The sequence below is a fragment of the Mesoplodon mirus genome, assembly GCF_964341445.2.
Source record: "Mesoplodon mirus genome assembly, chromosome: 9".
NCBI lineage: Eukaryota > Metazoa > Chordata > Mammalia > Artiodactyla > Ziphiidae > Mesoplodon > Mesoplodon mirus.
The window spans coordinates 20,527,681-20,540,548 of NC_138985.1; the positions used below are offsets into that span (position 1 = coordinate 20,527,681).

The window sequence follows — 12,868 nt, forward strand, 5'->3', positions numbered from 1 at the left end:
AACCAGAGAGACGGCAGAGGAAGTTGCTGTGGCTTTGGGAGCTACGGTGTCCAAGCCCTGCTGGTGTCTGATCGCTGGCCGGAGCCGGAGTCCATTGGCCACGCTGGCTGCGCAAGGAGCCGAGGACTCGCGCGGAGGCAGGATGCTCCTGGCCGGCGATTTCGGCAAGGCGCCGGCAACCCGGGTGAGGCGGCCCTTATGGCCCGGGGCAGGGACACTGGTGGCCCAGTGAGGTGGCACAGACCTCCCAGGGGAGGGTGCCTCGGTGAAGTGGCCTTGGCGGCCTGGGGACGCGGTTGCGGTGGCCCGGGGGAGATGGCTCTTGCAACTCTGGTGAGGTGGCAAAGACTTCCCGGGGGAGGTGGTCCCAGTGCAGTGGCTCTGGTGATCCCGGTGAGATGACACAGGTCATTCTGGTGAGGTGGCCCTGGAGACCGGGCCTGGGGAGGTGGCAGTGGTGGCCCCAGGGAGGTGGCCCGTTTTAGAACCTCCAGATCCTGGCGTCTCAGGAAGGCCTCAGCGGGAGGGGGCTGGGACCTCGTTGTCTTCCAGTGGATGCCCTCTGGGACCCTGTGCGAGTGCCACCTATCACTTCAGTCTTCATGTGTTTGTCGCACCTGTTCTCCTTCTAGTGCTGCTCTGAAAATGGTGACCCAAGGAAGAACATCAAGGAGAAAAGTAAGCGGACTCCAGACACCTTAGCACTTTCTACCCAGCCATCTCTCCAAAACTCTGCCCTCAAGGGTCTGCATCGAGAAGGGTCTTAGCCTGTTATCTTTTAGATGAAGCATCTCTTTTTCTCTTTCTGTATTAAATACTGATTATCATCATACACATATTTTTTCCTTTCAAGATGGTAAAATATGGGATGATTTGGAGAAGAGCGCTTCCTGCCCCCTCCCTAGTGCAGGGACTTGTGTGGTTTCACTCCAGTGCTGCCCTCATACTGGATTCAGAGTAACTGGGGCCTGCCTGTGATTTTAGTGAAGCATCAACTTATTAAGCATCAGGACATGCGAGGGGCTAATGATGTAGGAGAGATGACCACCACCTTAGTTGCGTTCCAAGGAGTCAAATGATCCTTGTTGAGTTGTATTTACCTTCAGTGAATTTGCAGGTAATCGTTGACCTGGGAAGAGCACAACAGATAACTTGGTTCCTGGATCTTGAACTGGATAGGGAAAAGGTCAATATCTCCACTTCCTTCCTAGGACAGGAGCATACATACACCAGGGGGTGGACATTTGGTATTTTACTTTTATAAGCTAAACGTGGCAAGATTTTGGAAATCAAGGAAAAAGAAAGCTCTGAGTGCTTCATAGCACTTGACAATCACAGCTGCCACAAGTTAAAGGATGTGAGAGGACCTCGTATCGTTCAGTTTAACCCTTCCCATTTCCACCCTTGCCCCATTCAGATGCCTGGGAAGTTGAGGCCACTGAGCCGTAGACCCTCCTTTGTTGGCTTGGTCAATTTCTTTGCAATTAGAAGTGCTGTTTACAAAAAAACAGAGGAAAGGAGAGACATTAACCCCCCCCCCAAATCACCACTGTGTCATTTTGAAGAATGTCATTTGACTAAGAATGTACTATGCTGCATTTAAATGGTTAAATCAAAAGAGTATAATTTTTTGTAAAAAGTGAAGATAGAATTTACTCCCTAAGCTACAGCGAGCTTATCTTCACGAAACATTCCCTCTGCACATAGCCCTGCCTCTGTGTCTGCAGATACACCACACAAATCACATGTTTTATATAAGATAAATAAAAAAAGTTGACATTGTGGGCTTCCCTGGTGGCACAGTGGTTGAGAGTCCGCCTGCCGATGCAGGGGACACGGGTTCGTGCCCCGGTCCGGGAAGATCCCACATGCCACGGAGCGGCTGGGCCCGTGAGCCATGGCCGCTGAGCCTGCGCATCCGGAGCCTGTGCTCCACAACGGAAGAGGCCACAACAGTGAGAGGCCTGCGTACCAAAAAAAAAAAAAAAAAAAAAAAAGTCAATATTGTGACTCCTGTACTTAATAGTACATGGAGTCCTGTAGTAATAAAGTTTGATGCAGACCAGCCAATTCTGATCGTTTCTGAAGGAGAAAATAAGAATATTGTTTTGAAATTCAGGAAACATGGATTTTAGTCCCATTTACAACCTTTGAGTGTAGGCTGGGCAAATGTTAGAATTTATAGTAGGGAAGTTGAGGCATAGACTCTTACTAGTTTCACTTCTACCTACCAGTGGGCTACTCGTTCTCATTGCATGTGAAGAAGCTTTTAATTCTTATAAATTGAAGAGAACAAAGGAAAATTTGGCTTTTTTAAGGCCTGGGGGAGGGGAACATACACAGTACTAAATACTGGTATATATTATGTTAATCTCTTGTAGTTACATTTTGCATTTAGGCATATCTTTATCTAGATATTCTTATCTTCATTTTGTCAGAAGTGACTGTTGTTTTTTAATGAGACATTATAACCTCTTGCCTTTCATTGCTGTTTCCTTAAAACTTTATTTTTGAGAAGCAGACTCACAGATATAGAGAACAAACTAGTGGTTACCAGTGGGGAGAGGGAAGCGGGGAGGGGCAATATAGGGGTAGGGGATTTAGAATTACAAACTATTATGTATAACATAGCACTGAGTGAAGTAAGTCAGAGAAAGACAAATATATGATATTGCTTATGTGTGGAATATAAAGAAATGGGACAAACGAACTTATTTACAAAACAGGAATAGAGTCACAGATGTAGAGGGGGAGGGGGAGGGAGGGATACATTGGGAGATTGGGATTGACATATACACCATACTATATATAAAATAGATAACTAATAAGGACGTACTGTATAGCACAGGGAACTCTCTCAGTACTCTGTAATGACCTATATGGGAAAGAATCTAAAAAAGAATGGATATATGTTTATGTATAACTGATTCACTTTGCTGTATACCTGAAACTAACACAACATTGTAAAGCAACTATGCTCCAATAAAAATTAAAAAAAAAAAGCTATGAGGATATATTGTACAACGTGGGGAATATAGCCAATGTTTTATAATTAAAAATGGAGCTCTACATGCTCTACGGCATGTGGGATCTTCCTGGACCAGGGCTCGAACCCGTGTCCCCTGCATTGTCAGGTGTATTCTTAACCACTGTGCCACCAGGGAAATCCCTGAAATGGACATCTTTGTACAATCGCATCTGAAGCTTTTAAAACTCTTTTATATCAGGAGTTTTTACTCATTGGTCTCCCTTTCAGATTTTTTTCATATACTTGAGATCTTTCAATACTTTTTTTTTTCTTTTTTTTAAAACATTTTAAAACCAGAGTCCTCCTTTGGTGTTATTCTAGACTATACCATCTGGTTCCTCACAAATTTTGAAAATATATTACTAATTTAATAAAAGCTGCATCAGCAGAATCAGATTTGACCTTTTTCCCCCCAGTAATAAAAGATTCTTAAGATACACAGTTGTCTAGAAAAGTTTAGTATCTGTTTGTAACTGCATTGTCATGCCAACATCTATTGCAACCTGTGGGTACTAGGACAGAGTTTAGTAATTTTTCTTTCACTCAGAATTTCCTGAGTTCTTAAGCATTCTGTAGTAGTACTTGATCGATAGATTGCTTTATAGCTATTCATTTGGGTATTTGTGTGTGTGTGTGTATGTGTATTTATATGCATATATATACCCATATATATATATATAAATATATACAGTCATCCATTGGTATCCATGGGGCATTGGTTCCAGGACCTCTGGGAATATCAAGATCCCTGGATGCTCAAGTCCTTTATATAAAATGGCACCGTATTTGCCCGTAACCCACACATATCCTTTGTATGCTTTAAATCATCTCTAGGTTACTTAATGCCTAATGCTAATAATAATAATAGTTTTGCATACAATGTAAATGCTATGTAAATAGTTACTAGAGCATGGCAAATTCATTTTGCTTTTTGGAACTTTTTGGATTTCAAAAAATTTTTTATCTGCAGTCGGTTGAATTCATGGATGTGGAGGGCTGACTGCTTTATATAAATATATAAAATATAGTGTGTATGTATATATACATATATTCATTTACACACACTATATTCATTTGGGTATTTTTGTGTATGTGTGTATACATATACATATACACACAAGTACTATAAATACAAAAATGCCATATATAGGTAGTGTTTTCTTTAAATTAACTTTTGAAAGTAGATATGTTGCCTTAGATATGTTGCCTTGTATATCTTTTGCATTTCCTTTAACTCCATAGTACTTAGTGGTGTTGAGTAATTGTTATTCTTTTATTTTAGGTGACATAAATATTGCAGCTGTCGTTGGAAATGAACCAGTCTGTGAACGTACAGATAACGGTGATCTCCCTTCCTATGTGGCGGTATTTATAGAAAAGGAAGTCGGAAATGACCTTAAATCTTTAAAGAAACTTGATAAACTCATAGAACAGATGACAGAAAGTAAAATGCAGTTAGAAGAACAGGCAAGTATTAAAACTCACTGAAACAATATCAGTAGTATACTCATTATAATGTAAATATAACCATTATTATATAGGCATTTTTGAAAATATAGATTGTGACAAACAGTCTAATCATTTAAAACTGCTTAATAGGTTTTAAGGACCTACAATGTGCTAGGTGTTTTACAAATTATGTAAAAGAGAAAGTTCCTACTGATAATGATTTATGTCTGACATTTATGTCTGACATTTTCATACAATGACTTTTAATGTGCTTTTAAAAGTAAATTCATGGGATACCAAAATGTTACACCACCATCATTCCAATTTTTTAATATATGCACACATAGGAAGAAAACATTAAAATAAGTATAACATTATAATAATGGTTAATGTTGGTTGGGTGGTTGGTTAATAAGTGATTTATTTTCTTTTTTTCTTCTTTTATAAATTATTTTGGCTGCGTTGGGTCTTCGTTGCTGCACGTGGGCTGTCTCTAGTTGCGGCGAGCGGGGGCTACTCTTCGTTGCGGTGCTCAGGCTTCTTATCGCAGTGGCTTGTCTTGTTGCGGAGCATGGGCTCTAGGCGCATGGGTTTCAGTAGTTGTGGCACACGGGCTCAGTAGTTGTGGCTCGCGGGCTCTAGAGCTCAGGCTCAATAGTTGTGGCACACGGGCTTAGTTGCTCCACGGCATGTGGGATCTTCCACCCGTGTCCCCTGCATTGGCAGGCGGATTCTTAACCGCTGTGCCCCCAGGGAAGTCCCATAAGTGATTTCTTTATATCTTCTTGTATTTTCAAGTTTTTTCTTTTTATAATAAACATATTACCTGAAATAATGTTTTAAAAAATCCAGTGGGGGACTTCCCTGCTGGCGCAATGGTTGAGAATCCGCCTTCCAATGCAGGGGACACGGGTTCGAGCCCTGGTCCGGGAAGGTCCCACATGCCGCGGAGCAGCTAAGCCCGTGCGTCACAACTACTGAGCCTGCACTCTACAGTCAGTGAGCCACAGCTACTGAGCCCATGTGCCTAGAGCCTGTGCTCCGCAACAGGAGGAGCCACCGCGGTGAGAAGCCCGCGCACCGCGACAAAGAGTAGCCCCCGCTCTCCGCAGCTAGAGGAAGCCCGTGCGCAGCAGTGAAGACCCAACGCAGCCAAAAATAAATAAATGAATTTAAAAAAATCCAGTGAATGTAATCTTAAACTGAAAAATGAGTGAGTTCCTGTACTTGCAACACTGTGTTTGTCAAACATAAAAGATTTATATTGTGTAACTACTTAATTAGGTTAAGTAAACTCTGCAGGGACACGCTGGTGTTTATCCCCAGGTTATCAGTCCTCTTATGTTTTCCCATCCTGAGCACCTCAGTTCTCTCCTAGTTGACTATTTGCTCTTGGACTTAATATAATCAGGCTCGTTTCCCTGATGACCATGGAAGCCTCCGCTGAAGTCCCTAATTGAACCTCAGATTCAGCATGTCCAAAGCTGTACTGATCCATCTCTTAAGATGCTTCCCTGTCTTGGAAAATGGCACCAGCATCTGCCTGTCAGTCATTCCTGAGACCTGGATGGCGCCTCCTTACCCTTACTCCACCCTCAGCACCAAGACCCCTGAGTCCTGCCTCCTTGATGTCTCTGGTGTCCATCCCCTGCCACCACCTCAGTTTAGAGCTGCATTCTCTCTTGCGTTTGACGGTAGTTTGCCCATCTTCTGTTTTTTCCCACTGCCACAGTAACTATCTTTCTTTTTTATTCCTTACAGAAACTTTACTATATGTAAATAAGCAAATACATAAAATATATACAGTTAAAATGTGTATGCAAGCATATATGTATTTAAAATATGCATAGCTTAACTTTTTACAATTAAGGTAATATACTACTGGTTTTCCTATTATATCTATATGTATAGATCTCTTTTTTAATGGTTTTATGGTATTCAAATACAGCTGTACATAATTTATTTTATCAGGACCTTATTGGTGGACCTTTTTGCTATTCCCAGTTTTTATTATTATAAATAATCTGAGAATAAACATGATTATTTATCACTAAATCATAAATCTAATTTTCTAAATCATAAATCCCACTGAATTATTCCCTTAATAAAAACTCTTAACGGCTTCCCATTGCCTGTCGGGAAAAGCCCACATTCTTCTAATGCTCAAGATGCTGCCTGTGATTTGGTCTCTCCCTACCTTTCTAGGCTCATCTCTTCTCTCTGCATTTCTTTGAACTGGATTCTGTGCCCTACTCCCCTCTTCGCTGTTCTCTCATCATGACTGAGCTGTTTCTTTACTTGAAATGCCTTTTCCTTCCAAACTTCCCTAAAAATTTCCACCCAACCTGCAAAGGTCGGTGCATGAGCCATGCAAGCACAACTGCCTTGCACCCCAAAACCTTCTACTCAAAGTGTGGGAGCTTGTAAGAAATGCAGAATCTCAGTCCCTACTTCAGGCCTATTAAGTCTGAATCTGCACTATAACCAGATCTCTAGGTGATTCCTATGCACGTTCAAGTCTGGCAAGCACTGCCTTAGTACACCATTACACCTGGCATCTCTTTTATTGCAGTAATCCCACTGTTGAAGGTTTGCCTACATCTCTCTTCCATACCAGCTGAGCTTAAGGGCAGATGCTGTGTCTAATTTATCTGTCAGACCCTAGCACAGTACCTGGTATAGAGTGTCTAATCAGTGTTGATTAAATTGAAATTCCTCTATAATATTCTTATCATATTGTACTGATGCCTGATATTTGTATATGTTTTTCCATCTGCTGTAAGAAAAATTCATTTAATAAATATCATATCTAAAGGCATTACCTGGGTATCATCTTACCAAGTCAATAGTTCCTTCTCAATCTGGGCTTAAATCAGAATCACCTGGGGAACTTTTGCAAATAGTTACCCAGACTTTTAGAATCAGAGCCTCATTTGTTTTTGAAAGAAAATTATTAGTAGATAAAGCAGGTAAATGTTCTTTGGCTGGACCCTCTGAAAGTGCTGAGCTTCATGATGGTAGATCCAAAGATGTTTACTGGGGGCCCTTCCTACACACCTCCACATAGAGCATTTCATGTTGAGGTTTGGTTAGTGCAGGATGCAGAAATCCAGCGTTTCTTTTGAAGCTTTTAAATGACAATTTTCATTTCTATTAGAACAAACATGCATTTTGAAGGTAACTAATAAAAAAGGTTATGAGAATCTTATCTGATTGCTGCTGTTTTTTATTTTTTGTTTTTGGTATGGGCAGGTACTTACAGTTTCATCAGAAATCCCTAAAAGAATTCAGAGTGCCTTAAAAAATGCAGAAGAATCAAAGCAATTCCTTAATCACTTTCTGGAGCAAGAAAGCCATCTCTTCAGTTCCATTAACAGCCATCTGCTGACCGCACAGCCCTGGATAGAAGATCTTGGAGCCATGATTAACCAAATTGAAGAGATTGAACGGCATCTTGCTTATCTTAAATGGATTTCACAAATTGAAGAACTCAGGTAAAATAGGCCTCTTTGTTCTCATAATTATTATTTTCCTTTGAGGCTATGTCTTAGAGAGTACGTGCATGCCATTTGAGTTAATTAAAGATTATAATAATGTGATTTTACCAGTTATGAAAATAGCATTATGATAATGATTCTTTTCCTTTATTATGAATGAACATAAACTTTTAAGGGAGCTTAATTTGCGTTTGAAAGAAAGTAATCCAAGTAAAAAATTTTAAGTCCTATAGTTATATTGTGAACACATGATAAAAATGATTATAATGCCAAATTAATAAAACAGCTCATCAGCATGGTAATATTCCTCTTTTACCTTTTAGAGACGGTCACTTAATGAAATGGATTGCTTTCTCTATAATTTGAATTTTTTTCAATGGGTATCACCTAAGAAGAGCTACACAGTATTATTAGATGAAAAACAGAGTCCTGCTGCTTTTGAATAGGGAAAAATAAAGAAATACAGTGGACCCCCGAACAACGCAGGGGTTAGGAGCATCAACTCTCCTCAGATGTCAAGTCTGCATACAACTCATAGTCAGCCCTCTGTATCCACGATTCCTCCCTATCCATAGCTCCACATTCACGGATTCAACCAACCAGGGATCGTGTACTACTGTAGTACTTACTACTGAAAAAAATCTGTGTATAAGGGGACTCATGCACTTCAAACCCATGTTGCTCAAGGGTCTACTGTACCTCTTTTTGAATTGAATACATATCACTGGTAGTTGATTGTGAGTGTCTGGTATTGCCTTTCAAACAAGCTATATTAACATTTTTTGCCTACATTGGTCGATTTTTTGGTTTCATGATTTAAATTCTGAAAATAGCTATAAAAGACAAAATCTGGGGACTTCCCTGGTGGCGCAGTGGTTAAGAAGCCACCTGCCAATGCAGGGGACACGGGTTCGTGCCCTAGTCTGGGAAGATCCCACATGCCGCAGAGCAACTAAGTCCCTGCGCCACAACTACTGAGCCTGAGCTCTAGAGCCCACGAGCCACAACTCCTGAGGCCGCATGCCACAACTACTGAAGCCCGTGCACCTACAGCCCATGCTCCGCAACAAGAGAAGCCACCGCAATGAGAAGCCCTCGCACTGCAACGAAGAGTAGCCCCCGCTCGCCGCAACTGGGGAGAAGCCTGCGTGCAGCAATGAAGACCCAACACGGCCAATAAGTAAATAAATAAATGAAAAATTTTAAAAACAAGACAAAATCTGTTAAAAAACTTAGTAGGAATGACTAGGAAAGGAGAAGAACGAAAAATGAGAGAATGAGTGTAGGGGAAGGCCAAATGGGCTGTCAGAAATAGAATAATACACACATGAGATCAGTGTGATTGTTGAGGCCTGAAGCAGTGATGGTGGAGAACAAAGGCCGCTCGTGGTGGAGGGAGAAGGGAAAGTACTAGTGCATAGTGGAGATGGGCAGGGTGGCAGCACACATTCCTGTGCTTAAGGAGGGTGCTGTGCCCACCCAGGAGCGTAACCGAAGCATGGCACTCGGCGGGGGATGAGAGTCCCAGCTTACTGTCACCTAGCGCAGTGGCCAAGCCTGGTGGGATGTATACAGGCTGCCTAGAGGGAGAGCACTTCCGACCCCTGAACTGAGATCAATTAGGGAAAAGGTTAAATTTTGTTCCTATTCTGGCTTAAGATATGGAATGTTATTTTCATCAACAGAAACATTTCAGTTTTAAATGTTTCGTTTTATTTAGCCAATATGCAAAATGGTAGTCATGGGCTGAATGAATCCTGAAGATAGGTTGTATTTGGCTTGTTTTAAAGAATTTTTTTTTTTTTTTTTTTTTTTGCAGTACGCGGGCCTCTCACTGTTGTGGCCTCCCCCGTTGCGGAGCACAGGCTCCGGATGCGCAGGCCCAGCGGCCATGGCTCACGGGCCCAGCCGCTCCGCGGCATATGGGATCCTCCCAGACCAGGGCACGAACCCGTATCCCCTGCATCGGCAGGCGGACTCTCAACCACTGCGCCACCAGGGAGGCCCTGTTTTAAAGAATTTGATTAATGGGTTTGATTTTACATAGAAATCTTGATTTCTGGATTCTCTTGAAAAATTCTAAGATTTGGCTACATTGGACCTACACTCCAGTGTGGCAGCACTTGGCCGGAGCCTTAGGATGGGGTGTGTGCTTTTTAGCTTGTCCTAGTCCCCGCCCACTTTGCTTTTTTCATTTACTTTGCCCATCAGGCCTTTCCAGGCATTTGAGTTTGCTACCCTCGCTGTAGAGCTTACCTTAAATTTTGTCTGCAACTTGGCTAACAGTAACTTGAAAGGACTAGACTCTGAGGTGCCACCTCCCTAAGTTTCCTGTAATCCAGTTTAGCTGGGCAAAGTAGGTACAAGGTGAAGTCTGCCATATTTGACCTTACCAGATGCCACCCACATTCTCCCCTTTGGATTAAGATACGACAGACTTCTGTCAAAGCCAGATTTGTTAGAAATGAGTGGTGCCTGAGGGAATGTGACAAAGGAAAATTCTGTTACCTTGGGAGGGGTGGGAAGGGAAAGGTGGAGGGAGGTATCCTGAACACAGGCCACTGTTCTTAGAAGGATGCTGAATTTGAGGACTCCAGGCTCCCAGAGACTTGGGTATCAGGTAAAAAAGCCACTACAAGGTGGCGCTTCCTTCTTTCTTGGATGTAGCTTTATATAAAGCAGGAGGAAGCAGCAGTTTTTCCACATTTGGAATTATTGTGAACAAACTGTCTTTACAGTTTGCTTTGCCTTGTTTTGCAGTGATAACATTCAGCAATATCTGATGACCAATAATGTCCCAGAGGCAGCTTCTACTCTGGTCTCTATGGCAGAACTTGACATCAAGCTTCAGGAATCATCCTGTACTCATCTTCTTGGTTTCATGAGAGCCACTGTTAAATTCTGGCATAAAATTCTCAAGGACAAGCTTACAAGGTAAGAAATTTATCCATATTTCATGGTAATTGCTTTCAGATGGATATTTGGTGCTCACTGTATTTTACTGTAATACTTGTGTCACTTTTCTGTTACAGTGACTTTGAAGAAATTTTAGCACAGCTTCATTGGCCATTCATCGCACCCCCTCAGTCTCAAACTGGTGGCATAAGTCGACCAGCCAGTGCCCCTGAGATATACAGTAACTTGGAGACACTATTTTGTCAGCTCCTGAAACTACAAACCTCGTATCTTTGTTGGAGTTAAAACTCACTAAAATTTCTTTTTTCTAGAGTGGATTTGTGGCCAGAGAGTAAAGCTTTCTGAAAGTGGCCAGGGAGTAGTGGGTTTGCACTTGATCTATGTATGCCCATGGACTCTCCTCCTTCCACATAAATTGCATGCGGGTGGGAGGGCTGTGAGGAGTTCTGAAATGCATGACCGCGCAAGTTTGCATCACATACAGGTCTCATGGGACAATCAAAAAAAATGGGCAATTGGGAAGAAACCTTAGTAACTTAGTACTAATTTAATAGCACGATTACTTGAATGTTTCCTTACTACTTATTATTCTTTATTTTAGGAAAGACAGATTAATTCTAATAACATTTTTCATGTACTTTTTACCGAAGTCATATGTAATGTAAAGTTAGACTACATATTATCTGTATTATAATTAATGTTACTTAGTATCATATGTCTCTTGGAAAAATGTATGTATACATACATATACGTGTGTGTGTGTGTATATACACACATATACACATGCTTTTCTTTTTCCTTGACTTGACTATGTCAGAGATGAATTACTTACTGAGCCAAAACACCTTCCAGAAAAATACTCTCTCCCTGCATCCGCTTCTGTCATCCTGCCCGTCCAGGTTATGCTGACTCCCCTTCAGAAGAGGTTCAGGTATCACTTCAGAGGGAACCGACAAACTAACGTTATAAGCAAGGTGGGCTTTGCCAATTCTTGCCCTTGGTTTTTACTAATAGCAAGTGTTAAGGCTTTCTGTACTTTTGCTGGTTTGAGTTAAAATCTGATTCTATTCACATTTCTGTTTTTCTCTGAGGAGCTAAATTCCTGTTTTGTCACTGCCCTTTACAGATATCTTTTGGGACTCGTGTCCATTTGTTGTAGGACTCAGCTCACTCACAAGCACAGCATCTGACCCGATTCTGAAGTTTCCCCTGGGGTGTGCCGTAGCATTCACAGTGGCACTTTTTACAACTGGATCCACATGTGTTCCACTGTGCAGATTGTCCCCTTCAGGCTTATAAATATATCAGAAAGAAAAGTGAGAATCAAAAGATAGTAGAGCGTTAGTTGCTGAGTAGAAGTGCTGATGCTAAAGTGATTTGTAGCTGTGCAAGACAGAGTCTGGGGATAAGTGACAGGAATGGCTTTGAGGAAATTAGCACCAACATTTTAGCTGAGGGGCCATACCCATGTGTATTGGGCATACTGTTGAGATTTTTTTCTTAATTTTATCAGAAAAACAACCACTGACAACTGTTTTCAAAGAAATTTGATTGAATTTGTTGAGAATTATAACCTTGGGAGTTGCTAGGGGGTGGATACTGTTTATCCTTGAGTCTTGCTACATCTAATGCAGTGCAAGTAGCAGAGGGATTCGGTAAGTGTTTTTTTTTTTTTGTAACAGGGACATGTTTTATTTTTAAGATATATATTCTTAATTTCTCGGTGTTTTGAAGTAAATGTTATTAAATGCCAGATTATACCAGGCATTGTACGTGTCATCTATAAATGAGTTTATAGGCTTTATAGAATATTAAAGGAATCAAGGGATAGGCAGTTACACCTGTATAGGAAGGGAGCCGAGTGACAATGGATTTCTGGTTTTTAAATTCAGCTTGTTCTTTTGTACTTCACGGGTCTCCTCCTTTTTTGGATGGGGTGTTGGTGGAAAGAAGAGTAGAACCTATTAGTAAGTGTAAG

At 41.4% G+C, this 12,868-nt stretch overlaps 1 protein-coding gene across 1 annotated transcript in view; it reads left to right on the forward strand.

The window, feature by feature from the left end:
- The window catches only part of RINT1 (RAD50 interactor 1), a 25,019-nt gene continuing 12,151 nt past the window's right edge, over positions 1 to 12,868 (forward strand). The window contains exons 1-7 of the mRNA XM_082632418.1: positions 1 to 184; positions 633 to 678; positions 4,311 to 4,495; positions 7,730 to 7,971; positions 10,735 to 10,908; positions 11,007 to 11,156; positions 11,708 to 11,864. Of these exons, the coding sequence (XP_082488544.1) occupies positions 143 to 184; positions 633 to 678; positions 4,311 to 4,495; positions 7,730 to 7,971; positions 10,735 to 10,908; positions 11,007 to 11,156; positions 11,708 to 11,864 (996 nt within the window). The 5' untranslated portion in view covers positions 1 to 142. The remainder of the gene's footprint in view (positions 185 to 632; positions 679 to 4,310; positions 4,496 to 7,729; positions 7,972 to 10,734; positions 10,909 to 11,006; positions 11,157 to 11,707; positions 11,865 to 12,868) is intronic.